Below are 22,208 nucleotides of genomic sequence, written 5' to 3' on the forward strand. Positions count from 1 at the left end.
AAAGAAAAACATCATCTGAACTTCATCTAACGAAAACAATGATAATATATTTATTCTACACACAAACAGCAATTTCAGCTTATAAAGTTATCAAAAGTTACTAATTTTGTCAAAGTAGCCTATGCAAAAACATGAAAATAGTATTTATATTATTACAAATTATTGCATAACTATTTTATTACATAACCATTTTGAGTGCTCTTATCCAAGACAAAGGAGTCATTTCATTTCAAAAATGTTTAAAAGGTCATTTCCACTCTAGAATTATATCAATTCTAATACATAATTCAATAATTACATAGTTGTGTAAAAGTTCATGACTTTCAGAAAAAACATTAGGCCTACATAATTGCTCGGTGATGCATATATACTGTTTAAATTCAATAACGAGAGTGTGAAACTGTATTTTAAGCGTATATTTACTGAAAACCAAGAATAAGAAGTGCAAGTGCCTAAATTTGGCTCCATACTGGCCACATGCGGACGTTTGGAGTTTGGGTGTAAAACAAAACTGTCACCTCGTCCTTTTTTTATTTAGCCTACTTATTTTCACCAGTAATAATTTAAACCGTTGTATCTAGGATACTAAATGTTAAAAAATATATATAGTTACTTAAAAATATAAAGACACGTATAAGAATAAGCCACTGCTACTGACAACTATCCTGTCTTAAACTGTTCTCCACGTCACTCAATAAGATTGACAGCTGGTTTTGAGGGCGTGTCCTACATCCAGCTACAACTCTTTCGCCAACTGTTGACGCGCCAGAAGTCTGACCTCTCGCGCACAGGTGACAGAATACATCAACAGGTACGTTCGCTCTCCTGAATATAGACAACGTACTGTAACAGCGTAGCTTAAATGTGTAAACGGGAATTATTTATATTGCGTCTTACAGTCCTTTAGCTATTGAACTGTCGATTCTAGGAGCTTCAATTTCAAAGTAACAAATTTCTGTTATCTGTAATCGCTGAATTGGTCTGATAAAGATAACTTTCTCTACTTTTTCTTTTCAGAACCCCACATACTGCTTCCTGCACCTGTACAAATGGTAAGAGTTCAGATGCATTTGTATCATTTTAGGTTTGTATTAAAATTGACATTTTAAATGATTTAGATAAATGAGTTTAATCAAGCTCGTTTAGGACTTTGTCTTGTGTTATTTTGCGGGTTTAACTCTGGACTTGTATGTTTGTTAAAGTTTTTTTTATCGGTTGAACATTTAGTATACAAAAACGAGTAGTATTATGATAATCATTAGCATCATCATCATCATCATCATCAAAAAAAGGTGATTGTTTTTCACTTACATTAATCCCCATAAATAAGGATCCATGCGTTAAGTTATCAGATCCATGTTGGCATGGATGGTGATGGATGATTGGATTACAGCAGATGAGTCCTGTTTGAGGAAACCCACCGAATAGGTCACTGTGGCTTTATCATCCCACACCTGCCAGAACCGAGTAAACCCCCATAGACTGTAGGACATAGAAAAGGATTAGTAATGCTTGGGCTGGCATATCATGTGTTGTTTCTTAAAAATTTAATGCTATGACACAGGCAGTTTTACAAGGTGACATGATTCTAAGACATAATCCTATGTGTGCTTTCTTGCACTTTATTATAGAAAGCATGGGAGCAAGGAAAGTTTAAAGCTATTTGGTATTGAATTGGACTGTAGGTCTCAGGGTTAACTGATCCCTAACCTTCAACCTGAACTTGAACCCTAAACCCAATCCCTATACCTTATCACACCATTCACCACAGCACTTATCATTAACCTGAGCCATAGTCCTGGTCTATCTTTAATCAGTTGTGTATGGATTACAGACACTCTGTGTGTATTGTATATGGTGTTTACAGAGCTTTTAAAGGGTTACCAGAAAGATTACAATCACACTGCTAACAAGAATCGTGGATTTGGTTGCTTCCAGCCTTTGAAAGGTCATCTAGAGACTGAGAGCACATTTATTGCACACACTTTACAGAATTATTGGTTCATATCACCTGCTGTATGGTTGATAATCAGTATTTCCATAAGATAATGATGAAAGACATGAGGCATTGCATGCAGGTTTAATAATGAGGTTTTCTCATATTCTCAAACACCTGCGCTGGCTAATCCGTTAAGAACTCACCCGCTCCATATGTCATCAGATGTTTTTTATTGTCTTGAATAATGTACAGTAGCTTAATTATTTTAGTTTGACATTTTCATATTTAGCCACGGTAATAATAACAAAACCCTGCAAATACCAAACCTGAATTTCTGCTTTTGTTTCAATATAAAAAATATTTTGCTCTGCAAACTTTAAAAAGTTGCTGTCTTTTCTGATGTGAGCTCATATTTGACAACCAGCAAGGGCTGCAAATCATTTATGATACTCAGAATATTGTATTTAACCTGACACATTTTAGTTGTGAAGAACAGAATGACGTCAGTCTCCATTAATATTATTTTTTTTGCAATACATTCATTTTGGTTTTGTATTTTCTGCAGGCATTCCGAGGCAGTGTGAAACCCTTTGTGAACTTCAATGCAAAGCATGATGCAGACGTTTTGCGCAAAGCCATGAAAGGGATAGGTGAGTTAAACAAATCAGACCTTTAAAAGATAATACACTAGAGAGTTCACCATTTTTTTGATCTAGGTGGTTTTTCCTGCTGATTTTGAATGGTCAGTTAGAGGGGACTTTCTTACTTATTCATAATTAGCAATCATGATGATGTCCCTGGACGTAGTGGTAACTATTACACAATGTTAAATAGTACACTGATTGCTGTTAGCAAATTATACTGATCAGTGGACTGAAGTAAACCATCTTAAGCTCACTTTAGTATCTCATCCTCTTGTCTAAGCTGGTGTGGATGCTTTGTTTTCAGGCACCTGATGAAGATGCCATCCTCATGTTACTGGCAGCTCGCAGTAATAACCAGCGACAGGAAATAAAAGCAGCCTATAAGAAAGCTCATGGCAAGGTGAGTGAGTGTATTACACTATTATCTTCCACCAGATAAGGAATAATCAGTTTTCTGAATCTAAATTATGTCTTTTAACTCTAAGTATATCTGTGGAAATAGGTTTAATATGATAACACAATAGAAATGCTGTTTAAAATTAAGACAAACAAACATGACTGTTGTTCCATTCAATTATTTAGAAACACTGCTGTGCATCAATAGCAGTACATCTAGATTACTTGTTTTATTTTTTTTGGACCGTCGTTTTGCACACACCCACTTATTGATGTTAATATAATTCAGTGCTGACATGAACATCTAAAGCGATGTTAAAATGCTAATGAGCTTCACATCTCCTGTTTAAAGGGCATTATATTTTCTTTGGTTTTATGGTTTGTTCTCTCGTTATTTCTCCCATGTCGTCCCTGTCTACAGGATCTTGTGAAAGACTTACGGTCTGAACTTGGAGGGAAGCTAGAGGATCTCATTGTGGCCCTCATGGCTCCACCTGCAATATATGATGCAAATGAACTCCATAAGGCCATCAAGGTAACGTATGGGATATAATTAAAACTAGAAAAAGAAAAAAGAAAGAATAACACACATATTGTTATGAAATTCCATTATGATACACTTGAGCTGATCTCATCTTAGACTGGCTATCTTTTTATTTTCTTACAGGGAGTGGGTACTGAAGACCAAGTTTTAATTGAGATTCTGGCATCCAGGACATGTGATGAGATAAAAGATATCATCAAAGCTTACAAGAAAGGTAATATTGTGTAGGTACAGGTTTAGGCTAAATTTAAAATGTCTCACCATTGCAAGTTTGATGCTTGACCACGTCCATTTATATTTACGTTGGGCACTCCAAATAATTGATTTAAGATGGTAAGGATCAATCTTTTGGTAAATGTCCATTGTAAGCTGTGGGTTTCCCTTCCCCAAAGATGCCTTATTGTCTGTATTCCCAGACAGCAACATGGTGTGGCCCAGATCTGGCCCACATCTGGTACATGTGGATTACACGCGGACCAGATCTGGCTGTGTGTAATCAGGCCGGATCTGGGCTGACACTATGTTGCTGTCAGGGTTGCAAACAAACAGGCCATATGGAGCACAGTAAGGTGAGGGAATGCATGAAAGCCACCCCGATCAAGATATTTGAGAAGACTCGATCATAAAGATACTGCAGGGCATCACTGTTACAACTGATCTCTTCCAATTAGACTCAGTTCAGACCAATAAGCAGCAATTGTCGAGATAAGTGTGAACTGTCAATAGACCCTGTCTCATGTGTCTTGACCTAGAACATGGAGGCAAGCTGGAAAAAGACATAATGGGTGATACGTCAGGACATTACCAGAGGTTGCTGGTGATCCTCGTAAAGGTAAAAAAAAACTCCCCCAAAAAACAAACAATAGGTTCTCAGTTTAAAAGGAAATGGAAAAGATAGCCTAATGCAGTAGGATGGTACGTTCTCTCTCTCTCTCTCTCTCTCTCTCTATATATATGTATCCAATACATTTGAAATTAAAAGAAAAAGAAAGCAATCAAATAAGGATTTAAATCGCTGGCTTATCAAAAATGTACATGATTACCATTTCTGGTATCATTCCTAGCAAAAATAACTATTGTCATGATATATATCATTATCAATAGCCTATATAAAATGACTCATACTGTGATATATGATTTTGGTCATAGTCTTGAGTAGGATCAGAGATAAGAAAGGAAGATACTAAAAAAGGTAATGCGATTAAACAGAGCAGCCTCCTCTTGGAATGATAACATGAGCACCAGTGAAGTCATCCTTAAGTAATTAAAACAGCTCTTGAGTTAATGTTGTGGAGAAGATTAAATGGTTCTCAGGGGTAAAGTGTAGGTAATTCAATATCGGAGTTTGCCAGGTTAGGGAAAATTCCACGCACCATCTCAGCATATGGGGTTGTGGAGAAGGGCTGATGTTTCTCTGACGTTCTCTCACCTCGGTTATGTTTCTGTTCCTATAAACAGGCAAACAGGGAAGAGGGAGTGGATGAGAGCAGAGTGGAGAAAGATGCCAAGGTAAAGTTCAAAACAGTCACACTTTTGGATGATTAAACGCCCTCATAAAGGCCTATGAATTTCTTAAAGGGACAGTTCACACAAAAATGATATTTCTGACATTTACATTGACATCCCTCGTGTCGTTCCGAACCTGTATGACTTTCTTGATTCTGTGGAACAAAAGAAAGAAAGTAAATTTTCATTTTTGGGTGACACAATTTTTGTGATTTACTCACCCTCATATTGTTTTAGCCCTGCAATATTTATTTTCATGTGAAACACAAAAGGAGATGTTAGGCAAAATATCCAAGCTTCTGTTTTCTTGCAAAGTGGATGGTGATTTATTCAGTCAAGCTCCAAAAAAAGACAAAGAAGCACCCTAAAAATATCATAAAAGTAGTCCATTTGACTTATTCACTATATATCAAGTCTTCCGAAACCATACAGTAGCTTTGTTTGAGTGTGTATGGTGCTTTCTTGTCCTTCTAGGAGTATAAATCACTATCCACTTCTATTATACTGAACGCATGCTTGAACACTGTACCTAACAGCTCCTTTTGTTTCACAAAATTAATTGTAAGAGTTTTGAATCTATTGTTATAAATTGTGCCCAACGGTATTTGATTAATGATTAAAGTTGCCTGTGTTGATGTAAAAAAGACGTAACCAGATCCTCTGGTTTAAGTTGCAAACCTTAGAAGTGTTTGTTCATTGATCGTGTTTCAGGAGCTGTTTGCTGCCGGAGAGGAGAAATTTGGCACGGACGAGGACAAGTTCATCAACATACTTGGCAACAGGAGTGCAGAACACCTGAGAAAAGGTGCATGTTTGTATATGTGTGTTCAAAGCCTTTTGATGCATTCAGAATGGCCTTGAAGGGCCATCCTAATGGCTTCAGTGTTCCTGTTTCAGTGTTTGATGCCTACAAAAAGATTGCCGGCTGTGACATTGAAGAGAGCATAAAAGATGAGTGCACTGGGAACCTGGAAGCACTGCTGCTGGCTGTGGGTATGAAAATCCTTGCAGTGTGGCAATACATACAGGATTAAGATAACCTTAATTTGCAATTTGGATGGACTGATCATTACTCTATAATGAAAATTAAAAGAATAGTCCCCCCCACCAACCCCCCCAAAAAATCTATCTGGTAAAACAGATTTAATTTCTTGAATGAAAGGCAAACTAAGATGATCTGCAGATGCAAGAAAATAAAGAGGAAAGTATTTACTTACAATGTAATTCCAGGTCTGTATGATGTTATTTTTTTCTGTGGAAGACAAAGTAGTAATTTTTAGAGAATTTTCAGGTCAAGTTCAGTTTAATTTTCAACAACCAGGAGGTGTCAAGCAAAAAAACAAAAAACAAAACAAAATAAGTTTCAAGTCTCCTAAAGCCATGAAATAGTTTTATGTGAGGAACAGACTGAAAATTGTCAAAGTTTCCTTTTTTTTTTTTTTTTTACTGATAATGTTGCTCTTTCTGAAGGGGATTAAATTTGGACACAGGCTAGATGTGAGATTATCAGTGAAAAACAACCGCAATTTCAGTCTGTCCCTCACATGAAGGTGCTTTTATGGTGTTTTAATGGTCACTATTAACTGTAGTTGCGTAACTATAATAACAGTATACAGGTTAGGAACAACATGTGGGTGAGTAAAACCCTTTTAAATGAAATTTAAAACTGATTTTTCTCTTTCTCTCATTTTAGTTAAGTGCGCAAAAAGTGTGCCTGCTTATTTTGCTGAATCCCTTCGAGAGTCAATGCGGGTATGAAGGCTTATTTCCATGAGATTCTCATCAGTTTCCCTCTCTGATAATTAGGAATTGGATAATTTGCTGTTCATTTTGGATCGCTGACACTTCAAGTGGAAAAATAAAATCAACTTGTGGCCTGCTTAGTAAATGAATGTGTTGGTTTGAATGATAATGAAACAACAGATTTCACACATTATTGGTTTGTTTATTTACAGCGTGCCGGCACTGATGATGAGACTCTCATAAGGGTCATGGTGTCAAGGAGCGAGCGAGATATGCTGGACGTTAGAGCGATATATAAGAAGAAGTATGGAGAATCACTCTACAGCACCATACAGGCAAGTTATGTACACACACACAAACACACATATTGAATGATATTTCATTATAGACACACATTCCATAGACATAATGATTTTCAAACTGTATATTCCCCTAACACTAAACCTACCATCACAGAAAACTTTCTGCATTTTTAGATTTTCAAATTAGTATGATTTATAAGCTTGTTTCCTCACAGGGACCAAAAAATGTCCCCACAAGGTCAAAATTTATTGGTATTACTATACTTGTGGGGACATTTGGTCCCCATAATGTAGGGAATTGAATACCAGGACCACACACACACACACACTCTCTCACACACAGATAAATCTTAGCATGGCTTTTGTACCTATTTTTAGGAAGACACTGACGGAGATTACCAGAAGGCCCTGCTCTACCTGTGTGGTGGTAATGATTAGCAATACTGTAGTTAGTAATTATCCACGTCAGATTAAGTCCTTATCTGATCTTCAGCTTCCTCATTTACATTTTCTCATTTGTGTTTATTTTTACATCTTTTATGTTTTATGGTTTGAGAAAAAGTAGTTTCAGTGTTGGAGAATAGGAGGGTTTTCTTTGATGGTTTTTGATTGTTGATGTTTGGTGTATTGATTCTTTAACAGAATTTGGTGGTTTAGCTTGTGTTTAGCTTGAATCATTGTTTCAAAATTGCATGAAGACTTTGAAAATAAAATATTATGGAATGTTTTTTTTAGAGTCTTATACAGTTTCTCATATTGTTTCACTTGCTCAAAATAACATAATTGTCAGTAGATGGCAGTATTGTTCTAACAAATCTTTCAGGTTTACTCAGCTTATTTTGACCCATCAAGTGCAGTTTTTCTTCTTAATAAAAGTGCATGAGATGATTTCCTCACACATACATATTAACATTCTAAAATAACTTTTGCTCAAGCTTAAATAAACAAACTTACATTATTTAATTCACACAAATTTAAAACTGCAGAAGGGATAAGTAAGGGAGTTAACACTCAACTAGACAATATTTCAGTAAATGCTCCTTCCATGAGAACACAAAAAAGTCACTTTTATCCCTGACAATGATGTGAAAAAAACAGATCCTGAAACATACACTACTGTTGAAAAGTTTGGGGTCAGTAAGATTTATATATATAGTTCAGTCATGAAACTCTTCCGAGCAGCTGATTGGTTCGCTTAAAGCCAATTGATCGTCCAATCATTCTGTTTTGTTCTTTCTACGTAACCTATTTATTCCTGACTTCAAATCGGATCAGTTCATTGCAGCACACCATAGGATTTCGCTTGCCCTCCACCTTCCCCAGCACCACCTGCCTAGATCTGCTCGGGGGGTTCTTTCTATGTTTCCTGGCAGCAGCCTAAATTCACTTCAGTGTTTTCATGTGCATTTTAGATGAATTCTCATTCATCCAGCAGCAGCAGCAGCATTAATAAATGCTGTTTAAATTCATTCCGAGAGTTGTCATGATTGAACTATAGTCTTTGGATTTATTCAGCAGAAGATATATCTTTTATCCAGTAAGGACACATTAAACTGATCATAAGTGGTAGTAACAACAATTATAATGTTTCAAAAGTTTTCTATTTCAAATAAATGCTGTTCTTGGAAATTGTCTATTAATCAAAGAATCTTGAAAAAAGTTACTGCGGTTTCCACAAAAATATTAAGCAGCAAAACTGTTGACAATTATAAGAAATGTTTCTTGAGCAGCAAATCAGCATATTAAAATGGTTTCTGAAGGATCATGTGACACTGAAGACTGGAGTAATGATGCTGAAAATTCAGCTTTGACATCACAATTAAATTACATTTTAAAATATATTCAAATAGAAAACATATGCAAAAATGTTATTTTAAATTGTAACAATATTTCACAATATTACTGTGTTTTTGATCATATAAATGCAGCCTTTGTGAGCATAAGATTTCTTTCAAAAACAAAACATGTAGTGTAAATAACAGAGAAAACATATACACAACTCTTACAAAGTGTTTATAACTTATATAGAATTTAAAATTTACATAGATATACATTTTTATTTCATAATCTCAACACAAAGTATGATATCCAAATTAATATGAATCCAAATTACTCATTTTGTAGTGAGTAGGTCTGGGAAATTTGAAGTATTTTTCACCTAAAATAAAACTATATTGCTTCATAGATTATCACTGGCACTTGATTCTACTGGTAAATATTATGTGCTTGCTCAGATATTATTTTACTTAAGCAAAGATTGAGAACTTTCATACACAACCTGATGTATTCTTAAAGTATTGGAAGAAGATGGAATTATATAGTTAAGGTCCCTGCTATTAAAGGGATAGTTCCCCTGAAATGAAAATTCTGTCTTCATTTATTCGCCCTCAAGTTGTTCCAAACCTGTATAAATTTCTTTGTTCTGCTGTACACAATGAAAGATATTAGGAAGAATGTTTGTAACCAAGCAGATCTCGCCCCCCATTTACTTTCCTAGTATGTTTTTTTCCAACTATTGTAGAGATCTGCTTGGTTACAAACATTCTTCCAAATATCTTTCATTGTGTACAGTAGAACAAAGAAATTTATACAGGTTTGGAACTATTTGAGGGTGAGTAAATGATGACAGAATTTCAATTTTTGGATGAAGTATCCCTTTAAATGTTTCTTGGTGTCCTAATCAAAACTTTGCCTCCAGTCCTTCTCTGTAACTAATGACTTGAACTGTTTTGCTTGTTTTCCCATACAGCTTACAGCTGAATATCACACTTATTAACTCTGGACTGAAATACATACATACTGGTTCATGAGCTACAAAGATGTTGAGACTCTTATAAGATCACATTGTTTTATTATGTGTGGTATGTGGATTGTGTGTGTGTGTGCAGCTCTAAATCGCTTTACTAAATCCCAACACTGGCACTCTCAGCACAAAGCCTTTAATTTCTCCGGAGGACTCCAATATTTCCAGGATGGAATTTATTAAGGTCATTATTTTAGCCAATCAGAATTCAGAATGTCAGGGTGTGCGATCAGGCCACCTCAGTCCACATGGAAACCATTCATGAAGCCCCACCCCACAGGAGCCACCAGGAAGTAAAGGATCCCCTTGATAGGTAACATGAGAGCAGTGTTTGAATTAATCACAGTGGGAGATGAAAGCATGAAGAATATTAAGTGACATTTTGGCATCATACACATAAGTAAAGACCACACCTTCATTAATAGATAAAAAGATATTTGATACCTGATTCTATTAAACATGTCAATGTTTCAATCAAAGAGCTGAAATCTAAACAATGGTCATTCTTTCATTCCAAAATGTTATGCAACACAGTATTTATCAACGATATGAGCAAATTAATTCTTCATGTGAATACCTGTTGGAAGCTTATCCTTGGGCAAAATAATACGGTTTTGGGCGCAGTCATATTCCACTAGATTTTCCTGTTGCCGTTTTCAGTTTAGTAATCACATTTCACTCAAATCAGCAAATCATAGCTCATAAATGAGTCCAGAAATGTACCTATTGATGCTTTCTTTAAATGACATAATGAAAAAGTCAGCAAATCTGCGATGTTGTCTTTGGAAAGGAGAGGCCATGTAAGTGTGTTTAATTTCATAGCTATAGGCTGTTATGGCTACCAGAAACCCACAAGATGCTAAAATCAGTTTTGTTGGCTTGAGTGTTTTGGTTCACGACATATTGTAGAAAGAGCCGCATCCTAGAATATGTTTATATCTGAAGTTTCAAAACAGTAATTTACTGCTTTCATAGAACATATTCAAACCCTTTATGAGATTCAGAGAATTTTTGTCATTCGTATGAAACAGTAAAACTGTAAAAGAAAATAGTAATACAACATCAAAATGAAAGATTTCCAATTGCAACAAAGGTAATTATGCCAAATGGGGTGGATAAAAAAAATAATAAAAAAAAATCACAGATTGACTTCAGGCTTTTATTGATCCAAGTGATCTTGACATTTCTCCAGGTTTAAAAATGAAGTTAACATGGGCTCTTTTCTGCAGTTACTTTTACAGTTAAACTAATGACACTCTTCACCTGAGCTAAAGATACAAGTGAAGCAGAGGCTGTTTTTTTCAATATGTGGATGGACATTCATGCACACAAGCACACTTACACAAACCTTGCACCAGTGTTATTTTAGTATCAATGATACTATTATAGTTTTGGTTAATATTTTGAATTAGATTTTATTATATATATATATTATATATATATATATTTAGTGTAGCGGGATAGAAAATTCATTTATTTTATTCAAGGTAGCTGCATGCTCAAGGCAACATATATTAAGTAATTAAAACTAGAACTAATAAATAAAATTAATGAATACTACATAGACAAATAAAAAACTAATATAAATGACAAAAGCACACAACAATACTAAAACTTAAAAAATAAAATTGATAACAGAAAATATAATTAAATATATATTTAATTATATTTTCTGTTATCAATTTTATTTTTTAGTTTTAATTACTTAATATATGTTGCCTTGAGCATGCAGCTACCTTGAATAAAATAAATGAATTTTCTATCCCGCTACACTAAACCTGCCCATCACAGAAAACTTAATGCATTTTTACATTTTCAAATAAGCATCATTTATTATGTTTATTAATCCATTTCCCTCGTGGGGACTGCTGGTAATACAGGTGATCTCAGGTTTTACCATCCTTGTGGGGACAGTTGGTCCTCACAATGTAGGTTAAACAGTACACACGCACGCACGCACACACACACACACACACACACACACACACACACTGACTTAAATTCCTCCAACAATAGGATTAGGTTTGAGATCTTTCTGAGTCAAAGTAATAAAGTAATAAGTTTCACACTTGCCAGTTTCCACACTTGGACCCACAACCCTTCCAAACTGTCTTGAACATTCTGGTGAGGATAAGAGATTATTGTAAACAGAAAATCAAGGCATGTTATTCCAGTAACCAACCAATTTTATATAGTATGAATTCTCTATTACACATGAACTTAAAGTCCCTCTCATGTGTGTTCCACTTGGTCTCCAAACACACAGAGTTTTTATCATGGTGGGGACTATATTGACTTCTAATGTTTTTTGAGACATTTTTTCCTTGTGGAGCTCTGTGATATTTATATAAACCATGTAGGGGAGACCGGGGGCAAATGTAACAGGGGGCAATTGTAACATCTCAAATTACACCAATCAGAAACGAGACAGAACCATGAAACTCATTTTGCATGTGCTCTGTGGAGATCCCTCTCTGCGTGCCAAAGGACAAGCTTCTAAATCATACTTGATAAAGTTTTTCTACAAAAAATCATTTTTGAGGTATAAAAGTAATTTTTTTTCATCTACAGTATTTCCCTCATACTGTCTTAACCATTAATGTCTATGAAATGAAATCTGTCTTGTTTTGATGACCATTCTGTTGTCTAACATTTTATATCTTTGTCAAACAATTAGCTTTGACCTTTTTAGGTAGCAGGCTAGCTTGTCACGGGGTGGTACAGTCGGGGGCAATTGTAATGCAGTGTTACATCAAAATAGTGTCCAGCTTAGTAAGCACATCAAAATAGATCTATAGATTACAATAATTTAAGAAAAGTGTTTTTGCCTCTCAATCTGGGGATCCATTTTACTGAGTAGGCCCTGTACACTCTCTGTTCACAGCATGCCGAGGTTCAGACCAAGGAAAACAGCAAGGGGAGTTAATTAATTGTTCTGGATAATATGGATGTAATGGATATTAAATAGTTTTAACTATATCCATATTCTCTGGAGTTTATTGAGGTCATTGGTATTTATATGAAGGTATTACATGTGTTGTTACAATTGCCCCCGCATGTGGGGGCAAATGTAACATTTGACTTCTAATGTTTCAATCAATATTGTGACTCTAACATTGCTTGTAAAAACATTTGGTGACTGTTAACAAGTAGAACACAGATACAAGTTACTGACATAAAAATTATATCCAAATATTTCAAAAGGTTTTTGAGTAATGATGACATAACCAAAATTTGTTACAATTGCCCCCAGTCTCCCCTACTTTTTTTTTTTTTTTTTTGGGATGATGGACATACATAGTTTACAAAAATACAATACAAATGAAAACAATAATGAAAACAATCAGAAAATGTCATTTTTATTCACAATTGTAAGACATATCAAAACATTTTATAGCAGAATTGATTTCGAGAAACATTTACAAAACTTTAATCTCATAAATATGGTGAATTCAGGGTGACTGGGACACACTTTGTCATTGAGATGAATTGGAAAATGTGTCCCAATCAACTTGAATTCACCCTACATATAGAAGTCTTAATCAATGGAATATAAAAATGGCCTTGAAAAAAGTTCTTTCAAAGTCAATCATGAGCATTCATCATTCTCAAGCATCAAGAAGAAAAATGTACACAGTGAAGACCAGGAGCTGCTGCAGTATTCCTCGGCCACTTTCAGTCTCTCGATCCGGTCAGAACAGTAATTAATCCCCGCGGGCGACGGTAACGGGACTCTGGAGGTGGGACGCGCGTCCTTCAGTCTGAAGTGCGCATCCGCGGGCGCGCTCCTGCACATACTGGCTTTGACCATCGCCGTAGAGTCGCGACACAATCTCTTCTGCTTTTTCAGCGAACGGGCGATCTGTTTCCAATAGGCTTTGGTATTGGATGCGTATTGCTGACATGTTGCGGGCTTTGCTACATATTCGCAGCCGAAAGTCTTTGCCCCGTTTTTGCAGGTGACTCCCAATTCAAACGCATCACCCTCGCGCGCAGCGAGCCACGAGCACCGCGCTCCATCCTTCAGCGAGAATCTCCCTTTTAGGCTACTTTCATTCCGTTGACCTCTTCCCCTCCCCTTCCTATCTATCTGTGCTCTCCTTCCTCTATCTCTCAGGCTGTTCACCTGTACGAATTGTTGCACGATACAGGCGAAAATCAGAATGAGAGCAATGTCTGTCACGCGCATCATGTCCTCATCGGAATTAATCTCAAACAACTTTATAGAAAACCGGACGCGGCATTTGTGGTCACAGATGATTTTATAGATAATAGATCAACTGATATGGTATAACAATGCACGAGAGCAGTGAAATGTGTGGTTTGACCTTAAGTTTCTTTGTGTAGCATTTATAGAGTATCTCGCGCACGCACCTCCCTCTCACTCCACATTGCACGTGTCTTGTTCTGGGCAACAGGACAAATAATTGACTTAATAAGGCATATCTAGTTTATTTAAAGAGCATAACTGAACAGGCATAGTACAGCTAATATACGAAAGTTCTGGAAACTGTTACAACTGTAAATAACGGCCGTTAACGCGTTTACAATATGAAGTCCGCCTCAGATTTACTGTGGCGAATCGGTTCTTTTGAAAGAGCAGGCAATGAGGACGACAATGGACGCTTTCGTCCAATTATACTAATGCTCATTTCTCAGTGTAAAGACGTACAATTATGCAACAATGACCAAACATACATGACTGTACAACGGCAACAGCTAGCAATGTAGCTGTAATTTTAAAAATTAAAATGAAATTAATTACCTACCGTGCACTATTGAAACGGTCCTCTTCTCCGTCATGGCGACAGGTTGTAGGCTATAATTAGGCCTAAGGTTTTAGTCACCATCTACCATGAAATCATAATATAGGCTATCATAACGATAACAAACAGTGGTAATAAAATACATAGCCTAGCATATAATTGTAGAAAGCATTTTGGTGGAAAATGTGGTTACTAATAAAATTTTGTATGGGAAATAAATACTTCCAGCCCTAGGCCTTAAACGATCTTTCTCAGGTACGAAGCCTTTCAAACACAACAGCGCCTGCTGCTGTCACGCTCATGAAAATCACTCCCACACAAAAAGAAAAGGTAAAGAGCCAAAATTTATTCAAAACATACACAAAATCATTTATACACTTGAGTATTACCTACATCACTATAAAAATGCAGTAGACAGAGACATATCCATATACATTATGAGTTTTCACTGATATATTAAAACGAAGTAAAGTAAAACGCTGACCCGTAATTGGTCAGCACTCATAAATACATAACATTGCAAGGATTAATGGGTTAGTTCACCCAAAAGTGAAATTTCTGTCATTAAGTAGGGGAGAGCGGGGCACAACCTAACGCTTTTTGACTTTCTCAGTTTGTGTAAATGTAGGCTACTTAGGGTTCAGAGAACTCCTTTTGTTCCACATTAATTTCACACGTGTCTGGTAGAAATATGTGGCTTTGTTTCATTAATACAGTGTATACTTTTTTCTTTATTTACCCCGAAAGAAGGGAAGGGAAATGTGACAACATGCCCCATAGGTGGGGCACGTTGTAAAAATGACCATATGACAGCTAAAAATGTTATCTGATTTAATTAAAATAATATACATGACAAACTAAAATATTTTGTCAATAAAAGACAATTATTATTTTTTTAATATAAAATATTGGCATTTTTTTTTAGAAATTCAAATTTAAATAATTTTGTGGTTTGACAACACTCTCACAGAACATGAGACAAATAGACGAGACAGTACAAATGCTGTACATTTCTTGAAATAATATTTTCTGAATGTTCAGGTTCTTCCTCTCAGTCTTTATTCACCTTTTTTCCATGGTTTCTCAACAGACATTCATAAAAGTTGATTATGCCAGTTGTATAGTAACTGTATAGAATAGTATAGTTCTAATAGCGGGGCACATTGTAACGCAGTGTTACAACGCAACTGGACTTTAAACCTGGTTAGTGTCTTCTGATAGTTAGTGAAGCATTAAAGAACTACCCAAACTGCTAAACAAGAGATTGGAGTTTAAAATAATATCAGATTTGTCTATTTTTAAATAAACAAACAAAAAAAAAAAATATAGATGAAAAATTAGCTTAAGTAAGAAATTGACTTTTGCTATTAGTAAATAAATGTTCCGTGATCTCTTTCAAATATTTCTGAATTTTGGCGCAATTTTTTCTCTATATATTGTCGATATGGCAACTAGTAAATATGCTAAGTTTCTTCATGCTAGCGTGTGTGGAAATATTTAAACCATGCGTGTTACAACTAACCCCGCGTTAGTTTGTGCCCCGCGCTCTCCTACTCACCCTCATGTTGTTCATCTTCAGAACACAAATATTCTCGTTGCTTCATAACATTAAAGTAACTGTAGTCACGTTGACTATTTTAACAATGTTAAATGTTTTTAACTACTTTTCTGGACATCAAAAGGTGTAATGACGTTGCTGCCTGTGTGTGGATCAGATACCCTCGGATTTTATCAAAACTATCTTAATTTGTGTTCCGAAGATGAACGAAGGTCTTACGGGTGTGGAACGACATGAGAGTGAGTACTTAATGACAGAAATTTCATTTTTGGGTGAACTCTTTAATACACATATAGTATTCAGTTCACTTGATAAGAGGAAGCTCCTCATCATGTAGATTATGGATTGGAAAACAACAGTTAGCAGCATTATGCTCAACAGCTAAATTCATTGCTAACTAGCTGTGCAATCTCGTCTATTCTGATACATTGTATATTAGAGTATTTACATTTGAAATACATAAGAATATATTGTAGAGAAAGGTTTTTCCAAATCCCTGTCTTAACACACACCTCCATTTGTCTCTGTCAGTCCGAAACCTTCATGGTTTGTTGTCTGCGGAAATGTGAGTGACTGCAGAGAGGACACACACTTTTTAGATACAGTTTTCAGATTTACAGCAACTCATTATATACATACATGCATTTATATTGTTTTTGGTAATTAAAAAAGTACTATACCTTGTCCTTAGTGTCTGAACCACCCTATGACCCAGGAACACACACCATGAAAAGAGCGCCAGCAGTAGTCCTGAGCAAGTTTCTTGGCCTCACTCATGGGTACCTGTGTGGTTGGTTGTGGCACAGTTGGTGTAGGTGTAGGTGTAATAATTTCCCTCTGAATGGTGGATTTGAGAGCATTGGGTTGATTCGGTTTGTCCTGAGCAGCTTCGCCTGATTGTGTTTTTAATTGTGGTCTAGTAGGCTTTGGCCTCTGCTCTTGTCGTCTTTGTTGTGGTCTCATTGTCTGGGTTGTGACAGGGGCTGTTGAAGATTCAGATCTGAAGACCATCTGAGCCTCGTCGGATGCTCTCTTGCACATCTGAGGCTTTATGACGCGTCGGCCTTGGCAAGCATTCTGTAACTTGCGGAGGTCCCACATGATCTGCTTGTAATAATGTACTGGATTTTTTTTGTAAGAGCGGCAGACATGAGGCTTGCCCTGGTACTCACACCAGTACGAATGTTCCAGGCCCTGGCAAGTGATGCGGAGCTTAGTCAGATCTCTTTGTCCTATCACGCTCATGTAGCATTCATCTTTGGTGCCTCTGGTAAGAAACTCAATCACATCTTTCCAAACGTTCCTCCTGCCTCCTGGTTCATCATCATCGTGACCCTGGGTTTGAGCGAGAGCTGCCTGGAGGCAGCATGTTAGCAGGAGTGTGCTTGTGATTGTCCACATGTTGTGAGTCGCTGACATTGGTGGAGAGACTTCTGACTCCACTATTTAAAGGCTTTGGTCACAAAGAGGGTATTTTGAGGGTAAAAAAAAAGTTGGCTTCTTGCCTGGGGGGGTGTATTGTTTGCATGGCTGTCTGGCGAAAGTCAGTGAGAAGCAGGAACACATATGTAACCAATTGAGAAAAAGTGACATTGAGAGCAGCCCTACTCAGTTCTGGAACTTTCTCCTGCATTTGTTGCGTAATTCACAGTACACCACAGCTATATTAGCTTTCCAGTCACGTTTTTTTGTTATTGATGTTGTGTTTTTTTTTTTTGTTTATGATGTTGGGAAACAATCGGTGCGTTCCCAACGGGATATATCGCCCTCCGAAGGGCACTTCGGAGTGAAAATAATCATGGTTGCCATATTGAAGGGTCGTTCCAAACCGAAGTGCTCCAAACTGGCCACTTCAAAGGGCCCTTCGGAATGAAGGATTTCGAAGGGTACAACTGATGGACACTTACAAAATGTGTGACGAAGGCGCCTCCTTGATTGTCTCGTTAAAATGATACAGAAGTGCGTTCCAAAAAAATAATTTTTTGGACCCCTACACCCTTCATCCCTTCGAAGCTTTCACTCCGGAGGGTAAACCCTTTGAAGGGATTAGGGCATAGGGATGAGCCCTTCTGAATGGAACACAGGGAATCTGTCCATGCTCTCCATCAAGAATACTTAATCTTGGTTTATGTGAGTACTATAACCGTTTAGTGGACTTTCTTGCATGACCGTATGCCAGTCAAGTTGGTTCAAATGTGATAAACTGTGATCTGCTTCTGTCACTAAATTATTGAAGCCGTTTACACTTCACAATAAAAAATAAAAAAGATTACTGTGAGAAAAAGTTAACAATAAGAAAAGATCTGAAGTCAGTATGTTTTGCCTCTTTGTCGCCATCTCTGTTTGAAACTGCAATTGCAGTTATTTGTGGAATTATCATCTTTACGTGGGTTGCGCCCATCACTAGATATTGTTGAATAAAGTCGTTATTTGTTTTTTTGGCGCACAGAAAGTATTCTCGTCGCTTTATAATATTAAGGTTGAACCACTGTAGTCACATGTTTAAATATGTCTTTAGTAGCTTTCTGGGCATTTGAAAGTGTAAATTAACTTGCTGTTAATGGAGGCCTCACTGAGCCATATCTTAATTTGTGTTCTGAAGATGAACAAAGGTCTTACGGGTGTGGAACGACATGAGGGTGAGTAATTAATGACAGAATTTTCATTTTTGGGTGAACTAACCTTTTAAGAGATTTTGACTGTTGTGCATGAAGGATCAGAATCATGGCAGGCACATAATTATATGAACATTTATATTATATGATCACTTAAAGAAATGAGGCATGGAGGAAAATTAGAGAAAATGTGTGTCTGAACACATGAATTACAGCAAACACAAACTAATCACATGTTTATTTTTCAAGCAATCAATGGTATCTGGGAGAAGGGGGTCCCTGTAGCTGATGCAGAAATTGAAATGTAAACTTCCAGAACAAATCAGGTCAACTGCGTGGAATCAAAGGCTCTGTGAGTGTGTGAGGGGCCAATTACAGCTCTTTTTCTGGCTTTCTTTGAAGTGTTACTGGCTTCCACAAGTAGAGTTTCTTAGCTTAAAACATAGGGACAGCTGACTGAAATAGATGACAAGTGTTATATTAAAAAATAAACTAACCTTCTTGGATGGAGCAAAATCAGGTCGAAATCAACCAGGGCTCAGGGTCGAAAATGACACCAAAAGTGACAAAAAAATGCCATGGTTTAAGCAAAAATCTCCCATCTGTTATCTAACATTTGGTATAGTTCACAATATTCCATTCTATGCCTATAGTGTTGGTTTTAGACACACTATACACACATTTCAATGAAGTGATGCAGTTTTTGACAAAATATTATAGAAAAAAAACCTTCTTAAAGAGGTTGTGTGTCCGACGTTGTAGAGAGCGATACATAAAACGCATTAGGCCTACCATTCTGATACACCGACTTGTGGACGTGCCTGTACAATTCATTCTTCCACTTCTGAATCAGTTTCTGGTTCAAACATATATTGCTGAATTAAACCAGTATTTCCATTTGTCATTGTGCAGCGTTTACTACAGTAAAGTTGACCGAGTGGATCAGGTATTCTGAGCTTGTGCGATTGAGTGGAGGCAGGGCTAATTTCATCTTGCATATATTTGCATATGGATCCGCATATACTAAATGAAGCAAGAGTGTACAGTTACATTCAAGCTATTTTAAGGCATAAAACTTTTTTTTTTTCACAAAAACAAACAACCAACAACAACAACAACAACAAACGTTTAAATGTCATTTTGGTGATCAAAGATTAGTTTTAAGGTATAAAATTATTGACAACAGGGGGACTTTAATAGTAAAAATGTCCCTGGAAGCCAATTCCAGTATGCAAATATTGTCCCTTTATAAAAGAAAAAGTCTAACACTGGTTTTGTGTTTTCCTGACATTCTAGGCTTTGTAAGCTATACTCTGAGAAACATTCTGTTTACAAATAAAAATATTTCCCTTGTTTTATTTTAAATACCCTCCCTTTATTTTTGTAACTGATCTTATTTTAACTCAATTTGAATGCTATGTACAGTGGCTGAATTGGGAATTTACAACACCAGAGACCAGTTATTTTCATCTGAAATTTTATTCACAATATTGTACAGTTTTAGCCAGCCTAACCACATGGACTTGAAAACCAACGGCACTGACAACCAGGCCCACCACAACTAAACATCTTCAAGCAAGCATGAACACCAAGTATGCGCATGCTACGTGTGGTATGGCAAAACAAGTGAGACTGTGAGGTGAAGGGACCTTTCTGGGTATAAATCAAGTACAACATTTTACCTGAGGCCCTGATAACACTGTCATATACACAATGTGTGAAGGATCTGAGCAAAAATATGTAGCACCTGACATAACGTCTCTAACATTAAACAGCTGAAATATTTGGTGGTATAATTGTCAATGACTATGACAGCGTTAAATAGGCTCCGTAAATGTCGATGTAAAGGGGCTCTGTGGTCTTCCCTTGCTCTCGTACAAGCAAATGTACATTCACTTGCTTTAAAGCCAACAAGTTCATATAATCAACAGATGAATATCCACAAATATTGTTATATCAAGTAAACAAAAAGCCCTAAGACCTGAGACCTACAATGAAAGAAGATTTGGTGTCAAAAGCAATAATCAGTAGTTTACAGTAATCCAACAATGTGTTGGAGAACAACGGTTAGTACAGTCAACAAAATTAGGAACCAGAATATCATTAATAACTGAGAAATTAAAGTACATAAAGCTATCAAGATCTTTTAGTGTTGTTAATAAAACCAAATGCATCATATCTTAAACTTTCTAAGGACAAAAGTGAGCATAAACACACATAGACATCTTAAACTGTTTATTAACGAGAGAACAGTATCAAATGTGGTTTAGCGTTCTCAGTCACAACAAACTACATAAAACTAATCAGACCTGCTCTTGCGACTTGTGGCATGGCTTACGTGTACCACGAGCTAAAAATCTGAAAAGGCAACAATGCATTCACCCTTGAAATGGCTTGACAACATCTATCTGTACCATATTAACACTAGTTAGCACTTAGCATTCTTTCAAACACCTAAACATCTTTGTTTGTGTAATATTTGTGGCTCATGGGTGGCTGGCTTGCTCTGTTTCAACAAAAATCCCTTCAGCCTCTCAGTGGACTCGACTTCAATATGTTGAATTCTCCACAATGTTAAAAAGCACTATAAAAAGCAAAAAGAAACACAAGAAAAACAAAAAACAGTTATGTCCGTCACATGTGATTTCTCAATGACTGTAAACAAAGACACATGTAGTAGTTAAAACAGCCATATACTTTGAAGTCTCTCTAACTGACAGGATGTGACATCAGAGAATAGCTCATTTAGGGGACAGTCCATAAGACTACTTTAATCATAAGGGTGCAAAATAGTCAAAACAACAACAATAGTAAGGACATTTTGATGAAAAAGTCATCTTGGTTGATATCATGGGAACATGGACAACAGGTCCCAGCTTCAAGTATATGAGTTTCCTTTTCTTAATGTCGTCTGAGCTGAGCCTGCTGTTCACAGAGAGAGTCTGTGGTAAAGAAGAAATTCACAGCGAGACAAAATCATTAGTCTTGTACAATGCACACAGTACTTTTGTTAGATTTTATACAAGCTCTTTTTATTCTGTTTAGTGTAGAAGTTCTCAATTTGATCTCTACTAACGAGGAACATGATTTCTACTGAGGCGGGCCACGGACTTGCGGTTCGCCACTGACTAGGCGGGCCTCAAGATGACTTAAAATTAAACAAAACAGGCATTCAAATAAGCTAAAACAGCTAAAAATCAAGATGTGTCTTATTTTAATTCACCCCCTCAACAACTGTTTTCTTTCCTTTTTTAAAGATCTAGGGTTCCTCCCAGCAAACAAAAATATGTTCTGAGAACGTTTGCTAACTTTGCCATTAAGTTATGAAAACGTTATTTCTGAATGTTCTCTGAAGGTTCAAAACATCCAGGTTTTTTTAAAAATGTTTTTTT

The 22,208-nt window shown here is 36.4% G+C and overlaps 4 protein-coding genes across 15 annotated transcripts in view; 1 reads left to right on the forward strand and 3 right to left on the reverse strand.

The window, feature by feature from the left end:
* Positions 1-691: 691 nt before the first annotated feature.
* Positions 692-7,801, forward strand: anxa5a (annexin A5a). The gene is made up of 13 exons (XM_051861031.1): positions 692-811; positions 1,018-1,052; positions 2,505-2,592; positions 2,892-2,983; positions 3,401-3,514; positions 3,647-3,737; positions 4,276-4,355; positions 4,982-5,032; positions 5,741-5,834; positions 5,927-6,022; positions 6,723-6,781; positions 6,985-7,111; positions 7,457-7,801. Exons 2-13 carry the CDS (start codon positions 1,050-1,052, stop codon positions 7,510-7,512), a joined length of 951 nt encoding a protein of 316 aa, XP_051716991.1. The 5' UTR covers positions 692-811; positions 1,018-1,049; the 3' UTR covers positions 7,513-7,801.
* Positions 7,802-13,215: 5,414 nt separating this feature from the next.
* Positions 13,216-14,263, reverse strand: fgfbp1a (fibroblast growth factor binding protein 1a). Its single transcript, XM_051861030.1, has one exon. The coding sequence runs from the start codon at positions 14,067-14,069 to the stop codon at positions 13,467-13,469; it is 603 nt and encodes a 200-aa protein (XP_051716990.1). The 5' UTR covers positions 14,070-14,263; the 3' UTR covers positions 13,216-13,466.
* A 711-nt stretch (positions 14,264-14,974) lies between these two features.
* On the reverse strand, positions 14,975-17,638 carry fgfbp2a (fibroblast growth factor binding protein 2a). Its single transcript, XM_051859942.1, has 2 exons — positions 16,882-17,638; positions 14,975-16,774 (listed from the first exon to the last, which is right to left on the reverse strand). The coding sequence occupies exon 1, from the start codon at positions 17,618-17,620 to the stop codon at positions 16,889-16,891; it is 732 nt and encodes a 243-aa protein (XP_051715902.1). The 5' UTR covers positions 17,621-17,638; the 3' UTR covers positions 14,975-16,774; positions 16,882-16,888.
* Positions 17,639-20,276: 2,638 nt separating this feature from the next.
* prom1a (prominin 1a) overlaps positions 20,277-22,208 on the reverse strand; it is a 78,571-nt gene continuing 76,639 nt past the window's right edge. For all 12 annotated transcript variants that reach the window (XM_051860334.1, XM_051860342.1, XM_051860333.1 and 9 more), the window contains one exon: positions 20,277-21,758. The gene's annotated coding sequence lies outside the window, so the exon portion shown is untranslated. The remainder of the gene's footprint in view (positions 21,759-22,208) is intronic.

The sequence above is a fragment of the Ctenopharyngodon idella genome, chromosome 14, assembly GCF_019924925.1.
Source record: "Ctenopharyngodon idella isolate HZGC_01 chromosome 14, HZGC01, whole genome shotgun sequence".
NCBI classification, from domain to species: domain Eukaryota; kingdom Metazoa; phylum Chordata; class Actinopteri; order Cypriniformes; family Xenocyprididae; genus Ctenopharyngodon; species Ctenopharyngodon idella.

Excerpts from the sequence above, each read along its gene's own strand:
- fgfbp2a (XM_051859942.1), bottom strand. The coding sequence starts at position 17,620 with ATGTCAGCGACTCACAACATGTGGACAATCACAAGCACACTCCTGCTA.
- fgfbp1a (XM_051861030.1), bottom strand. The coding sequence starts at position 14,069 with ATGATGCGCGTGACAGACATTGCTCTCATTCTGATTTTCGCCTGTATC.
- anxa5a (XM_051861031.1), top strand. Across the intron at positions 3,515-3,646 it reads AACTCCATAAGGCCATCAAG|GGAGTGGGTACTGAAGACCA; the intron begins GTAACGTATGGG and ends ATTTTCTTACAG. Across the intron at positions 5,033-5,740 it reads GAGTGGAGAAAGATGCCAAG|GAGCTGTTTGCTGCCGGAGA; the intron begins GTAAAGTTCAAA and ends ATCGTGTTTCAG.